The 22,159-nt window shown below is 42.9% G+C and overlaps 1 protein-coding gene across 2 annotated transcripts in view; it reads left to right on the top strand.

Moving 5' to 3' along the window:
• Positions 1–22,159, top strand: part of Ssh2 (slingshot protein phosphatase 2) — a 254,058-nt gene that overhangs the window by 196,792 nt on the left and 35,107 nt on the right. The window contains exons 5-8 of one of the 2 annotated variants that reach the window (XM_051158006.1): positions 5,763–5,884; positions 13,460–13,528; positions 14,525–14,590; positions 20,270–20,464. In XM_051158006.1, the coding sequence (XP_051013963.1) occupies positions 5,763–5,884; positions 13,460–13,528; positions 14,525–14,590; positions 20,270–20,464 (452 nt within the window). The remainder of the gene's footprint in view (positions 1–5,762; positions 5,885–13,459; positions 13,529–14,524; positions 14,591–20,269; positions 20,465–22,159) is intronic. The other variant, XM_051158005.1, reaches the window with a different exon arrangement.

A 22,159-nucleotide genomic window follows, 5' to 3' on the forward strand; every position in this document is an offset into this window, starting at 1 on the left:
CACGCAGGTGGGACTGAGAGACTTAAAGTGATTCCTTGTGGTGACCTCTTGATATTATATGTTAAATATTAAAAAGACATATAATATTTGTACTGAATATCACTTTATCAAAACATCTTGGTGCCCACTTCTAGTTTTGCCAGAGATCGTGCATTATATTTAGAAAGATTTTTTTTCCTCTTATCAGCCTTGATTTAGTCAAGCAGTTGGCAGTAGTTGGCACTAGTTGGCATATGAGCTGTCATAGAAGCTAAAGAAATGGCTTAGTCTTCGAGTGCTTATTGCACAGCCCTGAGGCTTTGCGATTAAAAAGCTGGTGTCACAGGGCATTCCTATAATCCAAGCACTGGAGAGGCAGAGGCAGGGCATCCCTGGGGCTGGCTGGCCAGCCAGTCTGGCCAAACTGATGAGCTCAATGTTTGGTAAGAGAGCCTGTCTCAGAAAATATGACAGAGAATAATAGAAGAAGATACCACTGGGAGAGACCTCTGGCCTACACACACACACACACACACACACACACACGAATGCAGTATACACATATACACTACACACACAACTAAAGAAAACTGAGTCAAGATTTTTTTAAAGTTGTCAGAATCACGGTTCAGTTGTTTCCATGCCATTTGTGTTTGCAGGTAAAAATGCTCCGAACACATTTTAGAAAATGAACATTTAGTTTGAAGACTGCCAAGACATGCTCAAGTTTAAACTTGTAGGAAGATCTGAGATCCTGGGGTATAGCTCAGTTGGTAGAGTGCTTACCTAACTTGTATGACGTCCCAGGGTGCAATCCACCGCCATACACATGAGGCATAGTAGCACCTGCTGTCTTCTCTGCACGGGCGGGGTCGGAAATTCAAGGCGATTCTCCTCCCAGACTATGTAGCAAGCTCAAGGCCAACTGCTAAGCCTGATGACCTGAGTTTGATCCTCAGGCCCATGTGGAAGAAGAGAGTCATCTCCTACAAGGCTGCCCTCTGACCTCCACATGTGCACCATGGTACAATTAATTTAAATTTTTAGTCTGATGTCACCTGACTAGACACTCTGGTTAGAATAGCATGTATGGGGCCATGAGATGATTCAGGGTTAGGGCTAAGGCACTTTCCACTAAGCCTGGCAATCTGAGGTCTAGTGGAAGAAGACAACCGATTTCCACACCTCATCCTCTGACCTCTTTACACCCCTCGCTAAATAAATAACTATAATTGTAAAAATAACACGTGTGCTCTGAGTGTTTCTGTAAGAAAGTCCAGAGCTGCCTCCCAGTCCACCTCATGTGTATTTCCTGCTGTCCACAGCTTTGTGTGATTATGTGCCTCCCCAGTATCAGTTGACGGTGATCCATTCAAATATTAGTTCCTCAGGGCATCTCATAGGAGTACGGCTTGTGTATTTGGCATCAGGATGATGGCATTATATCCTGATTATGTTGGTTCTTACAAATAAGCTTTCATGTAGCCCCTTTGCTGTTATTTTTACTTCCCTAGGTTTTCTTAGGACTGTAAGAACAGAGGCATAAAGCTGGTAGATAAGCTCATTGGTGGCGTGCTTCCCAGCATCCTTGACGCCCTGGGCTCCACCTCTGCACTGTAGAAACTAAGCATAGTGGTGGACACCTGTAACCCTAGCTCTTGAGAAGTGGAGTCGGTTAAGGTTTATCCTTGCATATATAAGTTAGAAGCCAGCCAGCGATACATGAAACTGCCTTTATTTAATTTAATTAATTAATTTGAATGTTGAGACAGTAAGAATAGAGCATTCAGCCAGGCTTGGTGGCACACGCCTTTAATCCCAGCACTTGGGAGGCAGAGGCAGGCAGATCACTGTGAGCTCGAGGCCAGCCTGGTCTACAAAGGGAATCCAGGACAGCCAAGGCTACACAGAGAAACCCTGTCTCAAAAAACCAACAAAACAAAACACAATAGAGCATACATTTCACAAGGGGGAGTATATCTCTGTCTTCATCATTGATTTCTCAGCATTTATGCTGTCCTTGTATTATGCAGTATATGTATATCGAATACTCCAAATGAGTGCTGCCTGGAAGCCATTTTGCTTTGTGTTTATGATTTATGCAGTGGCCTTTTTTAACTGACTAAGAAAATTTTCCAAGCACTCAAAGTAGAAAATATACCCCAGTAAATCTATGGGTCAGCTTTAGTAGCCATCACCATTTGCCTATTTTCTTTTTTCCATTCCCCTCCTTTCTCTTTCCCTTTGAATATTTTAAAATAAGACTCAGGCACCATGCCATTTCACTTCAGGTATTTGGAGGCACAGCAGCCACACTGCCACTATACACTAACAGCTAAACCCTTAATTTCACCTAAGACCCAGTTCACACTCCAGTTTTCTGAAAGTACCTTGAATGCATATGCCGTGAATTAAAACCTCTAAAAAACTAAGAAGCTTCTGAAAAATGAATCTTTTTGTTTTGTTGTTTTTTCGAGACGGTTTCTCTGTGTAGCCTTGCCTGTCCTGGACTCCCACCACTGCCCAGATGAAAAAGAAATCTTTAACTATTGAAATAAGTTGAGGCAGAGGCAGATGGATCACTCAGAGTTTGAGTCCAGCCTAGTCTATAGTTCTAAGACAGCTAGGGCTATATAGACAGGCTCTATATTAAAAATAAAAATAAAAAAAGAGCTTGATTGTTGCCAGCTGAAAAGATCCATGAACAGACTCTGGGAGGAGATGTATAAATGAGCCCAAAACTAGAGGAGACTTGGGGTGGTTAGTTCTGGCTGTTCATTGCTCCACTTCGAGACGCTCCTAGATAACCACTCGAGGGAAGGCTCCAGGGCTCCGGCTCCGGCTCCTGCTGAGGTTCTGGGTTCTGGTTACTCCAGGTTCCAGCAGAAGAAATCCTGCTGATTACGCCAGGAGAATCATTCCTTGGAACTGACATCCTTACGGTTTTGTTACTGTATTCTTTAATCCTCTTCTCCTATTGTTTTGGTTAATTGGGTTATAAGTAACGTACTCTCAGTTAATAAGCTCATAATAAAATATATTTGTTAAGAAAATTGAACCGACAGGAGACAGCCCCTGAAATGGCTTTGCGGGTAAAGCTGCTTGCTGTAAAAAGTGGTAAACTAAATTCAATCCCTAGAGCCCAAATAATGTGGAAAGAGAAAACCAAGTTGTTATGTGACTTCTACACGTGCACTAACACACACACAAATACATTAATAATAAATCATAAGTAGGAGAGGGAGAAAATCCTATTACATACATATATGCAGACGTTTGTTTGTATATGTAAATAACTGTTGCCTTTGCACAGAGCCAGTAACTTCCCCTGTATAATGCTAATATTTTGCCTCATTCCAGTAATTTGTGCAGATTTTATCTATAAGATCAGTTTTTGCATTCATGTTCCTCATCTTTCCCACTTAGGTCTAAAGAATGTGTTTGGCAATTGTTATTGTAGAATCTGTCCATGTCTAGAAATGCACACTCAGGGGTAGTAATCATTTACCTGTCCGCGCACTGGTTCACACTTATTACTCCATAAGATCCCTTTTTAAGTGGTAAAAACAAACTTTCCTCAGGATTAGAGATAAAAATAGATCTCAGTATAGAACTTTACTTAACTGTAAACCCAGCATGGCAAGCAGAAGTTCATAGCCAAAGGACACAGTTGAGTCCTATGATAAGGGCTGCTGAGAGGAAATATATTTTGTTGAATCATTATTGAAACTTGGAATGAATTCTAGGGAAGCAGGCCACTAGACTATACCTATTCTCTTTATAAATGCGTTTCCCTAGACTGTTTGCCCAGCCAATCAAGAAGCAGTAGGTCCTTCACACAGAGCGACCTCCGTCCCAAGCTTCTGCCTGCTCCTCCTCACTTCACTGTGTCCTGTAGTCAGCGTGGGCTCAGTGTAAATGGCGCGTGCTTTCCCTCTCAGATTTTCCAGTATAAACCTGTGGCTTGAGTTTAAAATGTTTCCTATGGGCTCGGGTATTTGAAAAGTTGGTCCCCAGTTGGTGTTTTGTTTGAAAAGTCAGTAGAGCCTTCCTGGAGGAAGTCCATGGGGAACGGGCTTTGGGGGGGTGGGGTTATAGTCTTACCCACTTCCAATTTGCTCTTTGCTTCCTGCCTGTGGGTGGAAATGAGATCTCTCAGCTTCCTGCTCAGCTAACTGCTGATCTGCTCCCCACCATTGTGGACTCTTCTGCAGTCCTGAGCCCAAATAAGCTCTTCCTTCTAGAAGTTGCTGTAGTGATGGCGTTTGGTCACCCGGAGGCCCAGCAGCCATAGTTTTCCCTGCTGCCTCACTTCCCTGCAGTGGCTGAAAACCTTACCCATAGATATGGTCCTTCTCTGCTTAGCATCCACAATGGCTGAATGGGCCTTATAAGCCAGAGAACCCTCAGGATCAAGTTTTGGTTTAAAGTGACTCAAAGGAGAGCCAGGCGTGGTGGCACACGCCTTTAATCCAGGCACTCAGGGGCAGAGGCTGGTAAATCGCTGTGAGTTCGAGGCCAGCCTGGTCTACAAATTGAGTCAAGGACAGCCAGGGCTACACAGAGAGACCCTGTCTCAAAAAAAAAAAAAGACTCAAAGGATTTTTGTTGAAGATAGGCCAGGGTGGTCATATATCGCTTAGGGGATGATGGAGGATGAGAAGCCCAGTTAGATGTCGTGATTGTTGGACAGAGATGATGTAGATTCCAGATAAACAAATTTAGTGGTGGTTTTTGCTAAAGTTTAATTTTGCAAGAAATTGCACAGATAGATCCCAGACAGAGTCCAGGAGCCTGACTTAAGGCTCAGTGAGGCAGATAGACTTTTTCAGGAGAAACAGCTTTGGTAAGAATGGCTGTTACCTACCCCAAGGCCTGTGGAGGCAGGTAAGTGCACATAGACTATATAAGGGACACATGTATTTCTATATTTTATAAAATATTATATATGCTTTATAATGTGAATACTATATGCTTCAATAGAATACACATTTGGAGTTTGATCACTTAGTGAATATTTATAGTGACTTATATACTTATCCTGTATATAATGTTCATCTTTATTTTTTATTGAAAATAAATTTTTCATACCATATATTCTGATCATAATTTTCTCTCTCTCATCTTCATCCATGCAACTCCACATCTTCTCTTTCTTTAAAACAAACCAGAACACACTGGGCGTGGTGGCGCATGCCTTTAATCCCAGCACTCAGGAGGCAGAGGCAGGCGGATTCATGTGAGTTCAAGGCTACACAGAGAAACCCTGTCTTGAAAAACAAACAAAACAGAATAAATAAAAAGAAAAAAACAATAAAAAGATGCAAGAAACACAGACTCATGCACACACACACACACAAACCAAAATCTATGATAACACAAAATCAGAAACCATAATATGCAAGCAAAAGACCAGTTAGGTTAAAAAAGCAAAGAAAGCACCATGAGACCCCACCAAAAAAAAAAAATCTACAAAAACACTATTGAGTTCATTTTGTGATGGACACCTACTGCTGGGCGTGGGGCCGTTTTTAAGTGTGGTTTGTATACCCAGTTATAGGACTCTCAAACACAGCACAGCAGCTGGTGTTTCAGCCCCCTCCGTGTAGTATTATGCCAAAGGTTTATCATTACTGCATGACTTGAAATTTGAATTTAGGTCTCCTAACTATTGACTCTTTTGCCTTGGGAACATGCTATGAGTTGCTGGTTTAAAAAAAAAAAAATCAGATGATTTAAAATTTCTCTAAATTTTTTGTTTCTTTCTTACCTGTTCACCTCAGGCTGTAAGACTGGAAAGTACGTACCAAAATCGAACACGCTATATGGTCGTGGTTTCAACTAATGGTAGACAAGACACTGAAGAAAGCATTGTCCTAGGAATGGATTTTTCTTCTAATGACAGGTATGGTACCATAAAAAAATGGGAAAGGGAAACAGCTGGGTGTGGTGGCGCACTCCTTTAATCCCAGCACTCGGGAGGCAGAGGCAGGCCGATCGCTGTGAGTTCAAGGCCAGCCTGGTCTACAGAGTGAGTCTAGGACAGCCAAGGCTGTTACACAAAGAAGCCCTGTCTCAAATAAATAAATAAATAAACAAATCAAGCAAAAAATGGGGAAGGGCATGAAAACTACTTTTTAAATGTCCTGTTACAGTTGCTCTTGTACAAGAATGTCTTGGGTAACTGTGGTTTTAAAGCTAAAGCTAAAGTGGGACAAGAAGAAAAAGGGTGAGGTTTGTGTATGTGTGCTATCTTTATGAGACAGGATCTGTCTACTCTAACCCTGAGACCAGCCTGCCTCTGCCTCCCAGTGCTGGCACAAAAGGCAAGAGGCGCCATACGCAGCTCGTGCTCTTGATATGGTCACTGTCCTGTTGCTGTGAAGAGACACCATGACCACAGTGTTTAATTTAAAAACGCATTTAATTGGGGCTTGCCTGCAGTTTCAGAGCTTTAGTCCACTATTATCCTGTCAGGGAGCATGGCAGCACTCGGGCAGACGTGTACTAGAGAAATCACGAATAGTTCTGCATCCAGAGCCACAGGCAGCAGGAAGAGAGAGCCCAGGGACACACTTCCTCCTAATCCTTTTCCAGTAGTGCCGCTCCTGATGACAAAGCCTGTGGGGCGGTTCTTGTTCAGACCACCACAATGTATATATTTACGAAAAGGATGGACATATATGTATAAAAGTGTCACAGTGAAATCCATTATCTTTTACAGTGAGTATGTGGTAATGAAAATTTTAAGTTAAAAAACAATTCCTGACAACCTGAGGAGATGGCTGTTAGTAAAGTGTTTGCTGTGCAAGTTCAGGTACCCGAGTTCAATTCCTAACATTGGCGGAAAATCTAGGCACAGCAGCGTGTGCCTGTGATCCCTGCACTGAGGATATGGAGACAGGGTAATCCCTGGGACTTGCTGGCTGCAGGTGGCCAGAGAGCCAGCCTAGCCAAATCTGTGAGATACCCAAGGTTGGCCTCTGGCCTCCACATGTACCCCATAAACATAGGAACACACATATAGACACACAAATCAAGGCTTAAAACTAGAAAATAAGTCTTGGCCCTGAACTTCAGAGACAAGCACACTTGGTGAATGTCTTTGACTATTTCTGTTTTACTGTTATCTCTTACGTTTCTCTCATTGTTAGGAACCAATAATAATAGTTAAGCAAATGGAAACATATCTCTAGGGTAAAGTTGCTTTTTCCTGTTAGTCTATTCTTTCGATCAGTAATGCTTTAATTCTAATCCTAGGGTACATGCCTTTCTTGGTAATGTACCAGTGGTCCTGGGTTCAAAACTCATATGTACTTTGCTTCCTGTAATTAAAGATCTCTCAGATAGAACTTGGATTGTTGTTGTTGCTGCTGCTGCTGTTACTGCTGTTTGGTTTGGAGGGTTCTGGGGATGCGGGCTTGGATCCTTAAGGCTTGAGGCTTTTCTGCTTCATTTCCCTACTCTTTCTGAAGAACCTTTGAGAAGACTGGAATGTGGCTGCTAAGCACATCGTTGCACTCTGAGATAATAAGCCTCAGGAAATCCTGCCAGATGTCTCAAACCATGACTTCCTGGTTCAGGACTAGAATGGAATTGTGCAGTAGCTAGGGGTGTGACCTGGGCCTGGGGGAGTTTAGCCAAAAAAAAAAAAAAAGGCAGTAGTGTAAAGGGATTTGGAGCTAGCACAAAGCCCTGGGTTTGGAGGAAGGGGTATAGGTGACAGTCGTTGTCCCTCTGACTTGGGGATGGAGTGGAGATCCCAGTATTACCAGAAAGTTTACAAAGCACACATTTACCCTATTTGTACATAGACACTGCCTTGATTAAAACCCTGACCAACTTGGTGAGATGGTGCCTGTGAGAGAACCAGCTCCCTCAGGTTGTCCTCTCCTAGCCCCAACTTGCTACCCTGTGTGCACAAAATAAATAAAACTATTTTAAAAATAACTCAGGAGGAAAGATTTCCACTTATAGGTTATAGTCCAGCGTCATGGGGAGCCAGGGTAGGGCCTGGAGTCAGGAGCTGAGGCAGAGACCACAGGACGATCGATGCTCGTGCGCTTGCTCCAGGCTCATATTTAGCTTCTCTATAGAGCCCAGTCCCACGTGCCTCGGGCTGGCACTGCGCACCATAGGCTGGCCCTCCTGTGTCAATTAGCAATCAAGAAAATACGCCATGGACAAGCTGACAGACAGCCCAGTCAAGGCGGTTCTTTACTGGACCACCTTCTTCCCAGGTGTGACAAGTTGGGGAAGGAAAAAAAAAAACAGAACAAAAGTCTACTTGGGAAGTGAGTTGTGAGTTGATAAGATCTCAAGGCCAGAGCTGTGACCCTGTACACAAGTTACAGCATTAGTTACATGCTCTGTGTTTACAGGGGCTTGGCAACCGCTTTCGGGAAACTTTCTCTTCCCGTTTTAACTTCTAATGTTTTCCCTGAGTATCAGGCCTTTTAGTAAGGAAATACTCATTTTTTTTCCCGAAATGGTAGCATGCTTCAATAATAGCAGCACTCCAGAGACAGAGTCAGGAGAATGGCCGAGAAGGGGAGGCCTGTGTAGTAAGTTCTGGCCATCCTGGCCTATATTTAAAACAAGACTGTCTCAAGGAAGAGGAAGTGGGGAAAATACCTACCTTTCCAATTCTTTGGAATTTTATGACCTCTGATTTGGACTTTCACCTATCTGGACCTGTATTGCCACTAGACATCGGTAGCTATTTAAATAAACAAAGACTAAAATAATGATGTGTTTTTAAAGAATTCTCAGCCATAGCTAGTCACGTTCTCTGTACCAACTAGTCATGTGTGGTTAATGGCTCCCACTTGGGGCAGTATGGTACAGAATATTTCCATTATTGCAGAAAATTCAGCTAGACAGAATTGCTGTGGCCATATTTCCTTTGTTGGGCTCCCCTTGACCCCGCCCTTGAAAGCCCTGTAGAAGAGGAGCTAGAACTCCATGGAAATTTTGAGCTGAGGCTTCCCCTGGAGACGGGAGGCAGTAACTACAGCTGGCTGGGTGGACATGTCCCGTGGTGCCTGGGAGTTTATCCTCTGCACACCACACCAGTTTGTTCCAGTAGTCCTGTCTGAGTCGTACCTGGCAGGTGCCATAACATTAACAAAATTTAACCGTCTAGGAAACAAAGTAGACATGAAGAGCTAGAAACTAGTTTCTTTTTGGTAAATCTAGCATTATGAAATGCTATATGTCTTCTGTTTCAGTGAGCCTATTGAACAGTAAAAGAAATGCTAACTTCAGAATATCAGTGCTCACTTACTCTTAAGAAATGTGGTATATCATTTCATATATCAGACTTTGAAAATATGTTTCAAAACAGTTTTAAGTCAAAGTAGAAGCCAGATTGTTTGATAAATACAAGTAGTGATCTTTTAGCCGGTTCATTTAGCTTGTTTTGAGAACAGTATTGTAATTAAAGTGACAAAGTTTCCTGATAATACAGTGTAACTTTGTTTTCCAAACTACACTGCATATGCTTCTGGTTATAAAATAGCAGAGCTTTGTGGTCTGATGTTTGTTTGTTGCTCCCCAGCTTTTTCCCCCTAGAGAAAGGTTCTCATTATGAAGCCCAGGATATCCTTGAATTCAAAATCCTCCTGCCGTAGCCTCCCAGACGCTGCGGTTATATGCATGTGTCACCACATGCAGCTGTGGGGCTCGCTGTTTGTTTAGTTGGGGTGTGTGTGTGTGTGTGTGTGCGTGCGAGCGTGCACGTACCCAATCACATGCACATGCCATATTCATGCAGTTGCCCACATAGGTCAGAGAACTGTTGGGTTAGATCCCTGGCGTGGATGCGCATTACCTAGTGAGCAATCTATAGCCTCTGGGTTGGGGTTTGGTTCAGTTAGATTTGGGGTTTGTTGTGGCTTTAAAAAAAAAAAAAAAAAGGTTATGTGTCCCTGACTAGCCTGGAACTCATAGGCATAAGCAAATATTTGTTGAATGGGATGAACAGATGACCACTGTGACCTGAATACATGTTCCTTCATGTCCTTGTCACTGGTCACAAGTTCATACACAGATCACAGTCATTATGGATTTCTATATCTTCTCTAGTCACCTATATTGTTTGCAGTTAGAGTCTGCCATTGATTAGTTGTGCCTCTGGTTTTCGGGCACAGGTTCCATCTCCGTTTGACTTGCTCAAGTCTGCAGTCAGTAGAGTGTTGAGCAAGTGTAGGGAACAGGCAGGCACTAGCGTTCAGGTCAGCAGCACTTTCAGCATTTTCATTAGTATTCCTGATGCTTTTAAATCATTTGTATCTTGCTACCTGACACCCCAAATCCCTTTTAGATGCATTAAAACACCTATTCTAAGTTAATATTTGATATTCATTTTATACTGTAATGTATTAACATGTTATTTCGCTGTAAAGACTTTAATTCTTCTTTGCTCATTGAGTAATGAGTTGATTTATCTCCGTGAATTTGCATATTTACTAGAGATTTGTTTGCTACCTATTTTAAATTTTATTTCATTATGGTTAAATAGGGTACATGGCATTGTTTCAATTTTTCTGAACTTGTTAAAATTTGTTTATGTACCAGGATGTGGTCTGTTTTAGAGAGGTTTCCATAGGCTGCTACTGTTTAGGCAGCATTTTCTTCTGTAGGTATCTGTTAAATCCTTTTGGTGTATAATAGCATGTAATTCTCATATTTCTCTGTTTATTTATTTATTTTTGTCCAGATCACCTGTCTATTAGAGAAATGGGGTATTAACTCACCTACTCTTAACGGGCGTTCAGTTCCAGTAGCACACATGCTTTTTGTGACACGGATGCATCAGTCTGGTGCATCTACGTTTTAGACTATAATGTCTCCTTGATTCTTTGATTAACTGTTTAAAGAGAGAGAGATCCTAAATATTTTTCTTTCTCCTTCTGTGTTTCGGGCGTGGGTAGGTGGGAGTGTCCGGGAAGGCATGGGGAACAACAGGGTGCCACTATAAAAGCCAGTACCTAAAACACACTCTAACTTAGACTGACCTGGAGCTCACAATCCTCCTGCCTCAGCCTCCCATGTACTTTGTGCCACCATGTCTAGCTTTATTTTAAGATCTTTTGAAGTTTTTTTCTTTGTTTTTGTTTTATGTGTATAGGTGTTTTGCCTACATGCATGTCTGTGTGCTGTGTGTATATGTAGTGCCTGTAGGGGTCAGAAGGAGGCACTGGATCCTCTGGAACTGAGGTTAGAGACAGTTTTTGAAGCTGCTATGTGGTTCCAGGAACCGAACCACAAATTATTTTAACCACTGAACCGTCTCTCCAGCCTTTGTTTTTTTGGGGGGTGGGGGGGCTTGGGGAAGGGTTGGGTGTTTTGGGTTTTTTTTTTTTGTTTGGTTGGTTTTGGTTTTTGGTTTTTTGGATTTTGTTTGTTTGTTTGTTTGTTTGTTTGTTTGTTTTTTGAGACAGGGTTTCTCTGTGTAACCTTGGCTGTCCTAGACTCACTTTGTAGACCAGGCTGGCCTCGAACTCACAGTGAAGAAGCCTTTTAAAATCTGTTTTTATTTTAATTAAAATGTAATTACATCATTATATTTTCCCTTTCCTCCTCCTAACCTTTTTCTGTAAGGATAGGCTTTTAACCTACTTTTAAAGGCAAGGAACTTAAGGCTGAGAGGAGTTAAGTAACTTGTCAGAGTTTCAATACCAAAAGAGATCAAATCCAGATAGTTTTACATAGTAGATATTTATTAAATAGAAATTGTTGTTATGCTTAGGTTCCCTTGCATATGTTTTCATATACATGATCTTAAAACAGGGCAATAAAGGTCATTTTGTCCCTCCTTTATAGATGAAGAGGCAAACACAAAGCAATTAAGTAATTTGTTTAAGACTAGGTAGTTAAAGGCTGAGGTGTGGCTCAGAAGTATAGTTCTTGCCTGACCTGAACAAAGTCCTGGGAGAAAAGTTACTCTGTTACTGGAATCCAGGTTCTGGAGTCCGTGGGAGAGCCCGTGGTCTTAAGCTCACTGTGTTCCACTCCCACACCCAGCATTGGTCCTGCTACGCTATACTGTCTCTAGATATGTTGTCCAGAGCTTTCTGCATCAACCTATTCTATTCACTTAAAGCCACTTTCCTTCCTAGGCTGGTGTGCAGCTGAACCCAGGGCCTCACACATGCTGGTCACGTACTCTACCCGCTGGGTTACAGCTCGCAGAACCTGGAACAGTATTGCAGCGTGTCACAGTAGGGCCACACTTGTGTTCATTGCAGACGCCCCTATTCTGCATTTCAGCTGTGCTAGTTCAGTACATAGCATTATTTTGTCCGGTGTGGTAGCACATGCCTATAATCTCAAGGTAGAGAGGCTGAGACCAGAGAATTTCAAGTTCAAGGCCAGTCTAGGCTATAAGGTTAGAATCTCTTAAAATAAACAAAACAGGAGGGTAGAGAGCTGGCTCAGCAGTCCTCTTCCACAGAACCTGGGTTCAATTTCCAGCACCCAAATAACAGTTCATAACCATCTATTCCAGTCCCAGGAGACCCAACACCCTCTTTTGGCCTTCACAGGCACCAGACGTGCAAGTGGTACACAGACGTGCATGCAGGCAAAATACACATAAATAAAAATAAAATCTGTTTTTTTAACATCTCATTTAAACACATAGTCACACACACAAGACCAAGTAATGTATCATTTTAATTGTATTTTTATTTCTCTAGCTTGATAACAAGCCAATACCACTACTTTTGTAATTCCTTTCCCTGTAAGACTGTTGAGTGATAAAGTGTTCAATAAATCTCAGAGTTGAACAAATCATTTATTCCAAGATCTTGAGCAACCAGAAATAATTCTTGACGTTGAGAACAGGTGTGGCAGTGCACAGTTGTAATCCCCAGCATTTGGGAGGTGAAGGTAGGAGGATCAGGAGTTCAAGGCCAGCCCCTGCTATGTTGTGAGTTTGAGGCCAGCCTGGGCTATGTGTGACTTCGTCCATGCCTCCCAACTCCCCCCAAATAAAAAGATACAATCCTTGGAATTGAGTTGGGTACTGTATCCTGGGCAAAGACCTACCAAATGCAAGTCGGCAGTGGTCAAAATCATCCTGAGAATGTGAACGGGATTGATAGTAATATGACAAAACTGTCTCGGCTCTCACATTTACGAAACAGTTTGTTGCTTAGGGCAGTGGTTCTCAGCCTTCCTAATGCTGATGCCCTCTAGTACAGTTCCTCATGTTGTAACCCCCAAACACCAAATTGTTCTCCTTGCTACTTTATAGCTAGAATTTAGCTTACTGTTATGAGCATAGTATAAATATCGGTGTTTTCTAATGGTTTTAGGCGACCCCTGTGAAAGGGCTGTGACCCACAGGTTGAGAACCGCTGGGTTATCTTTAGGATAAAAACGTTAGGGGTTTATCCCTTGTTGATAGTAAATAGATGATGACTGCTTCCCAGAATAACAGGAAGTAACTTACTGATTGTTTCTTGTCTTGCAGTAGCACTTGTACCATGGGCTTAGTCTTGCCTCTCTGGAGTGACACCCTGATTCATTTGGATGGTGATGGGTAAGAGCTCCCCCGCCCCCTCCCCAGAAAGCCAAGGGGTGCAGTTCCATCCCGGTCTTAGTGGCTCATTCATTCTGCTGAATGGGAGGCCAAGTGTGGCCAATTGAACTGACATGTCAGCAGCTCAATGAGGCCTTTTAAACTGCCACTTTGTAGAGTAAAATACAACGTGTTAGGTCCTCTCACTCCTGTTCTTCTGAGCTGACTCTGTCAGGAAGCCAGGCAAAGAAGTCGTTCGCTGGCTCACCCTGTAACTGACCACGTGGCCAGGCAGCTCCTGCAGCGCTCTCCCAGAGGATGATGTGTTCTGTTTCAAATAACCTCTTGCGGCCCCTGCCAGCTGTCAGCCTGCTGTATAACCCCTTTCCTGAGCCAGTTCCTTCCAGTCAACCACCCCCACCTCCTGGTGTTTTTAGAATGTGTTTCTAAGAGACTGAAATGTTTGCTCCAATTTATAAAACCCAGGTCCAGTTTGCTATGAACCAAAAGACTTCCAAATAGGAATACACATCAGAACACTTAATTTTGCCTAGTAAATAGTAAATAAAAATATTAGTTGAAGCTTTTCTTTATTTAAGTTTATTTTTGAGAATTTTGTATATAAGTACTGTATTTATATCATTTCCACCCTCTCTTCAACTCCTCTTATGTTCCCTCCTTCCCTCTCAAATTTGCGACTATTTTAGTTATTATTTCATATTTATGTGTATGTATACACAGAGAGACTGCTGAGTCTGTCTGGGGTTGCTCGTATGTGTTTATGCTTAGGGATGGCCACTGTGACTGGACTGCTTGGCAGGGCACTTGTCCTAGAGAATACTTTGATTCTCCTTCTGTCAGCTGCCCTGTTGAGACTTTTCAGTCACATCCTACTTCTAGCTAATGTCTAGATAACATGTCTCACTGTTTCTCCTGTTTAGTCAGTCAGCTGTTGTAGCAAACTTGAAATGCCTGACCCTTATTTGTGGGCTTTTGTCTATTCTCTCTTACTCTTAGTGGGTTCAGCGTGTCAACAGATAACAGAATTCACATATTCAAGCCTGTGTCTGTGCAAGCAATGTGGTAAGGTGACTTTTGATATCTCTATCAAACCATGGGTTTTTAAAAACGTATTCTACAAAAAAAGTTATTTAATGTTATTTAAACAATTCTTTCTGAGAGAAATAGTATTTGAAATGGTAACAGTTCACTATGGAAATGCTGTATATGAAGACTGTGTGTGTGTGAGAGAGAGAGAGAGGGAGAGAGACAGAGAGAGAGAGAGAGAGAGAGAGAGAGAGAGAGAATATGAGAGAATATCGGTTTTCATGGTAACCATGGTTAAAGGTGGCCCAGAAATGCAATGTTTAAGTTGTCGCAGTGGAAAGCTTTGTGCATTGGAGGACAAGTGAGATCCAGAGGACATGAGGCCCAGGAGAGACGTTAGTGGATTGGAGAAGAGCCTGTGTGTGGTTCACACTGACAGCTCTTAGTGGGAAAGTCAAGTCTGTAGATTTTACTGCTATACACTAGCTATTCCTTTCCTAAGATAGTCAGAAACAGCATTGACAGAAATGCATTATAGATGCACTTTCTTTTAAAGTATTGACAGTCGTTTGTGTAATGCAAACAAAGCCTAAAGAAGCCATTGCTAATAAGCATCCGATACTGACACTTTTAAGTTATTCGCTGTGTGCCAGCTGTTTTGCATGGCTTACATTTAATCATTACACTAGTACCACAGAAGAGTGTTATTAGTACCCGGCTGTGGCTGAGCAGCGAACCGAGGCATGGCAAGACTAACCTGACTGGCCTGAGAGTGTCTTCTTTACTTAGACAGAACAGACTCTTGTTCACTTTTCTAGAAAATGATTTAATATAACCAGGGAATAGGGCGCCATTCAAGTCAGTAGCCTTTAGCTTCTGGGGACTGACATAGTTCAGTCAGTGAGTGAATGTCATGCAAGCAGTCTGAGCTCATGTCAAGCCAGGCACAGTAGCGCTCATCTGAAACCTTAGGGAGGAAAAGAGATGCAGGCCAGGCAAACCCCGGAGCTCGCTAGCCCACCAGCCCAGCTGTACCAGTGAGCTCCGAGTTCAGTGAGACATTACCTCAAATAATTAGCTGTCTGGCAGTTGAGGAGGACACACAACATTGACCTGTGGCCTGCCTGAGCACACATGTACACACGCACACACAAACAACCACACACATACAACACATAAATTATAAAGAAATGTCTGCTTCTCGTTCTACTGCCTGTTCTGTAGAAGGCCCTCATGATGAGCGGAAGGCAAGCAAAGCAAGTGGCTAAGCCAGAAATAGCAGAGGTGACAGGATTTAGGTGTGTGCAATCTGCATTGTCACTGAACAATTAGCTTTCCTAATATTTCATGCAGTGATTGAGGTGAGACACATTTATAGATTTAGAGCATAGTTCACAGGTGAATTTTTATGGAAAACTTAATGATCTCCTTTGACTAATACTCAGTAAAAAGCAGCTAATCTATCTATTCCCATACATACAACTGAAAGACACTTGTTTTTCAGATATATTTTGAGGCGGAAGACAGAACAGTCTTAATTCAAGTAATAACCTCAGGCCAAGAGTTGATGTTTTGAAATAAAGTCATAGTTCTGTTAGCTTTTTGAGAAATATAGAATTGAAAGTTATAGGAGAAAAATATCAGTGATATGAATCAAAGCAGTCGTTAGACCAGGTGTTTCCTTACCTGGACAGCAGTTACTCTGTATGCAGCCACGGTGTCTGAAGCAGCTAATAGCACTGAGTATAGTTGAGGGCAGTTGCAGCAGCTCTGAAAGGTGACTGTAAAGCACGAATTTCCAAACGAAGAGACCATGCCGGAGTCTCTGGAGTGAAACTAAAATTGTCTGAGCATTTTTTTATTTTGAATAACAGGAAACTGAAAGATGGCTAGGCCAGGTGTGTTGCACAAGCATGGAGCCTTATTCAGTCCCCAATATCTAGTTTTAAAGGGGGAGCTAGAGACAAGAAAGCCTCTGAAGCTCCTCATCCCACTAGCCTAACTGAATTCATTAGCTCCAGGCTCAGTGAGAAATTTTGTCTCAAAAAAATTAGGAGGAAATGGATTGAGGAAGACACCCAGCATTGACGTCTGGCTCCCACATGCAGGAGCACACATGACCAAGTACCCACATACACACAGACGTGCACACATGTATATACCACATATACATAATCCAGAAATAAAACCAGAGGTTATGTTTTTAAAATATTTTTTTAGCCTGACAATGATGGCACACGCCTTTAGTCCCAGCACTCAGAAGCAGGGACAGGAGGACCTCTGAGCTTGAGTCCAGCCTAGTCTACAGAGCTGGTTCTAGGACAGCCATGGCTACACAGATAGACCCTGTCTCAAAAAAAAAAAAAAAAAAAAAAAGCCAAACAAACAAACACCCTAATTCAAGCCGGGCGTGGTGGCGCACGCCTTTAATCCCAGCACTCGGGAGGCAGAGGCAGGCGGATCGCTGTGAGTTCGAGGCCAGCCTGGTCTACAAAGTGAGTCCAGGACAGCCAGGTCTACACAGAGAAACCCTGTCTCGAAAAACCAAAAAAAAAAACCCCTAATTCAGTGAACTGTTTTTAAGAAGTTCATATGATGTCAGGCATGGTGGCGCACACTTGTACTCTCAGCACTCAGGTAGGCAGAGGCAGGCAGATCTCTGTGAGTTCAAGGCCAGCCTAGTCTACAGAGCAAATCCAGGACAGTCAAAACTATATAGATAAACCCTGTCACGAAAACACACACACACACACACACACACACACACACACACACACACACAAGTTCATATGATTGGGGCGCACAGAGACTGAACCAACAACCAAAGAGCACGCACAGGCTGGACCCAGGCCCCCTACACATAGGCAGCCAATGTGCAGCCTGGTCAACACGTGAGTCCCCTGACAGTGGGGAGGCGCTGGCTCTGGCTCTGTTGCCTGTCTTCACATCCCTCTCCCCCAGCTGGTCTGCCTTACCAGGCCTCAAAGGGAGGCTACAACTTGAGATGCCAGCTGGGTTGGTACCCCTTGGGAGCCTCCCCTTCTCTGAGAAGAAGGGAAGAAATGGAGGAGAGACATTGGAGTGGAACTGGGAGGGGGCACTGGGATCAGGCTGTAAAGTGATTAAATAAATAAAAGGGGTGGTGCGGGGGGAGGGGGCGAGGAGAGAAAAGCCAAACAATATTGAGTTGTTACTCACTGGCACTTGGCTGCTGCTGAGTCACTGCTATTAAACATGGGATTGACATGGATTTAAAGAACAGATTCAACCATTGGTAGAAGAATGAACTGGAATGACTTTTCTGGAGAATGATTTCCAATATTCCTTATCATTTATAACCTAGTAATTCTAAGAATTTACGCTGAGATTATAACTATGGGTGTACAAGGATTTTAGCTTTAAGAAATTTTTGTCGGTGTTCGAATAATAAAAAAATAAGATTTAATTATTTGAAAGTATGAATCAGTTAAATTTTTGTACATACTTGCAAATCACTGTTAAGCAGCCGTTTAAAAAATTATCTCGTTAAAAAATGAGCATTGTGCTGGGCGTGGTGGTGCACTCTTATCCCAGCACTTGAGAGGCAGAAGCAGGTGGATTGATGTGAGTTCGAGGCCAGCCTGGTCTACAAAGCGAGTCCAGGACAGCCAAGGCTACACAGAGAAATGCTGTCTTGAAAAACCAAACCAAAACAAACAAACAAAAAAAATCACTGTGACACATAGCCCATAGTCCCAGTACTCGAGGAGTGGCAGAGGTGGAGACAGTAGGATAAGTTCCAAGTCCAAGCTCATAATGAACTATATAGTGAGTTCCAGGTCTAGAATACATGAAAGCCTGTCTCAAAAAATAAATATATATTCTGAAGAATATTGAAATCAGGCATTTATGAGAGGCTGTAAAGTAAAAGAGCAAGTTATAAGTGCATACTCCAGCCAGACAGTTTTTAGTATGGCCTGCACGTAGACCAGTGAACTGGAAAGTGTAGCCCCAAACTAGAGTAGTGGTGCTGGATCTCATGGCATTCCTGCCGTTTATTTTGTTGGTTTATTTTGTGGCACTGAGAATCAAACTCAGTGCCTCCTGCATGCTGCACAAGCACTATACAACTTTTTATGTTTTCTTTTTGTTTCTGTTTTTGTTTTGAGACAGGGTCTCTACAAAGTTCTGACTATTCTGGAACTCACTGTGTAGACCAGACGGGCGTCAAACTCAGAGATCCAACTGCCTCTGCCTCCCAAATCCTGGGATTAAAGGCAGATGCCACCACTACCTGGCCAACTAACTATAAGACCTTTTCAAAATGATTAAGGATCACTTCGTGGATTTTCAAGACAGGGCTTCTCTGTAACAGAGCCTTGGCTGTCCTACACTCACTCTGTAGACCAGGCTGGCCTCAAAACTCACAGAGATCTGCCTGTCTCTGCCTCCCAAGTGGTGGGATTAAAGGTGTGCACCACCACAACCGCCTGGTATAAAAGGCATTCTTTCTTAACAAAAAACATGTAAGACCTTTGAAATGGCTTAGCGGGTAAAGGCGCTGGCCAAGAGTGCCAACCCCAGTTTGATCTCCAGGCACACTTGGTGGAAGAGGGAACTAACACCCTGAAATGACCTCTGGCCCCACATGTGTGCCACTGTGGCACATCCTCTGCTCACACACAAATATACTTTAACTTTATAGGTGCTGGAATGTTGGCTCTGTAGTTAAAAATACTTGTTGCAGAGGCTTAGTTTCTAGCCCTCAAATAGTGGCTCACAATCCTCTGTAACTATAGTTTCAAGGGATGCTTCCTCCTCTTCTGACGTCACCAAGCACACATATGGTGCACAGACATACGTGCAGTCAAAATACTCATGCACATAAAATAGCTTTTTAAATGTTATGAAGAAAAATAATGTAAATGAATGGCCATAGAATTCTCTTACACTTCCTTTTCCTTTAAGAGAAAAATGTTATAGATAATAAGACATTTGAACTCCAGCTATAACCTAGGCCTTATTTTTAAGCACTGGAGATAGACCAATAACAGAATGTCCTTGATCTGTAAGTTACTTCCTGTCATTTCTTTTGTTTGTTTTTGTTTACTCTCTAGCATTTCTGGCTTTAGCATAAGTAAATAGAAAAAAAAGATAGATTTTAGTTTTGTTTACTCTTGCTAGGTTTCTGAGTTCAGGGTCTGCATGTTTACTTTTGTTTCAGGGTAGCCAGAGCTATTCTTAGAAAGTAACTGGTGACGATGAGTAAAGGCTTAAAGACCAAGGAGACTAAGGTAGCAAGAATGGTAACCGTGCTGGACAGCAGAGGACAGGGCCCATGGCTCAGGGCCATCTGCCTATCTGAGCTATCCTAGCGAATACGCTATCACATGGTTCTGTGCCAAAGAGAAACAAATTTTGAATAGTTAATTGTTGAAATGTTTGTTTGCTAATGACACAGTGACAACACAGTCCAAAGATAAGGTCATGAGACCATCAGTTCCTAGACCTGTTTTTCACTGGGGAGGTTGTTTTCAGTTCTCGTCCCCTCCCCCACCCAGCTCCTCCCTGGAGGATGTAGCCAAGTCAGGGGATCTTGACTCCAGGGGAGGGAGGAAATCCTCCGGACAGTGATACTCTGTAGAATTCAAAACAGATGAGTTTGAGATGGTCGAGGTTTCTACCCTTTTGGTGCCCCATAATTTTATAGTGCTCATTGCTAGACTTACCTTTCAGGTCTGCACTGCAGAGTTTGCACAAGGCTTGTGAAGTGGCCAGAATGCACAACTACTACCCAGGCAGCCTTTTCCTCACTTGGGTGAGTTACTACGAGAGCCATATTAACTCAGATCAGTCCTCAGTCAACGAGTGGAACGCTATGCAGGATGTGCAGTCTCATCGGCCTGACTCTCCAGCTCTCTTCACAGACATGTAAGTTGCGTGCTGAGGCCTGTGGAAGCCCATCACCTACGCGGCAAATTCCTTAGGCGCCAACCTTGCCCCTGGACAGTAGTTACTGTATAGATCACACTTCTGTCCTACATGAAGCGTATCCTTCTGTTACCTGCAAAAGCCTGAGGAATTTCACTCCTGAGCACAATGGAAAATACTATAAAAATCTATTACTTAGATTCCACTCATTTAAAATTTGAATTTAGAGGAAAAGAAGATATGATGAATTAACAGCAAGATGCTTTTGGAGGGATGTTTTTCATACCTAAGAAATGAAGATGCCTTCCAAAGGGGAGCAATTGCTCCTCCAGATGAATCCCCAGGAACATCTCCTGATGTGTTCTCTTCGTTACTGTTATAACCGATAGTGGCTGTTTATACTCTTTGGTGGTGGGGGGGGGGCACACCTATAGTCCCAGCACTCAGGAAGTAGAGGCAAGCAGATTTCCTAGTTCAAGGCCAGCCTGACCTACAGAGCCACCCAGGGCTACATAGTAGTCCTGTCTCAGAAAGGAAAGATGTTTCCAATTCCTTGAAAAGTATACCTGGATTAAATTTATCTCTGTTGAGTTGTGGTTTTATTTTAGTTCAATAAGTAGTCAAAGCATCATTAGCCTTTTAAAAAATAAACAGGAAGTTGTTTAACAGGGAGCCTTCTTTCCAGTAGATCTAGTCCTTCCAAGATCTCATAGTAACCAAAAGATACAAATCTGCAGAAAATGATCTTCATGATTGTACATTGTGAAGCTGGCTGGTGGATTTCAGAGGAGTGGATCTTTCATCTAGTTCAAAAACACATATCCTAAACCCCACTCAGGGAAAAAGAGTCCTCCTCAGCCAGGGAGGCCAGCACACAGCACACTTGGGAAACTGAGGCAGGAAGGTTTCAAGTTCTAGGTTAGTCTGGACTACATAGCACCAAGCCCATCTCAAATCAGTAAACTCTTGGTTTTCTTTCCTGATTTTTACTTTATTTGAAAAGCTGTTGGGTTTGTAGCATGCGCGTGCGCACACACACACACACACACACGGAATTGCTTTACATCCCTAAGCAAAAACAAACCAAATAAAACTAAAAACAAAAGTCAACAGTCCTGACTCAATGAACATCAGTTCTTAGAATAGAAATGAATGGAAACTGTGGAGCACCATAGGGATGACAATGTGCAGGCTACTTCTGTGTCACCTTGACACAAGGAGTTGTCCAAGGACCAACCTTAACTGAGAAAATGCCACGTAAGACTCGGCTGTATTCAAGCCCTTAGGGCATTTTCTGAATTAGTGATGAGTGTGGGAGGGCCCAGCCCATTGTGGGTGGAGCCGTCCCTGGGCAGGTCGCCCTGGGATCTGTAAGACAGCAGCCTGAGCAAGCCATGGAGACCAGGCCGGTATGCAGCACACTTCCATGGTGCTGCCTCCAGGTTCCTGCCCTGTTTGAGTTCCTATCCTGGCTTCTTTCAGTGGTGGACTATTCCACCTTGTGGAAGTGTAAGCCAAATAACCCCTCTCCTCCCCAGCTCGCTCTTGGTCATGGTGTTTGATCACAGCAATGGTGACCTTGACTAGGACATGATTACATCCGGATAGAGTGGTTTTCAGTTGGGTTTTCTCTGTGTTTTCCAGTGACATCAAAGAGGGGAAAGTGTGTGTGTGCTCTAGTGCTTTTTCTGTGCC

This window comes from Acomys russatus, chromosome 16 (assembly GCF_903995435.1).
Source record: "Acomys russatus chromosome 16, mAcoRus1.1, whole genome shotgun sequence".
Lineage (NCBI taxonomy): Eukaryota > Metazoa > Chordata > Mammalia > Rodentia > Muridae > Acomys > Acomys russatus.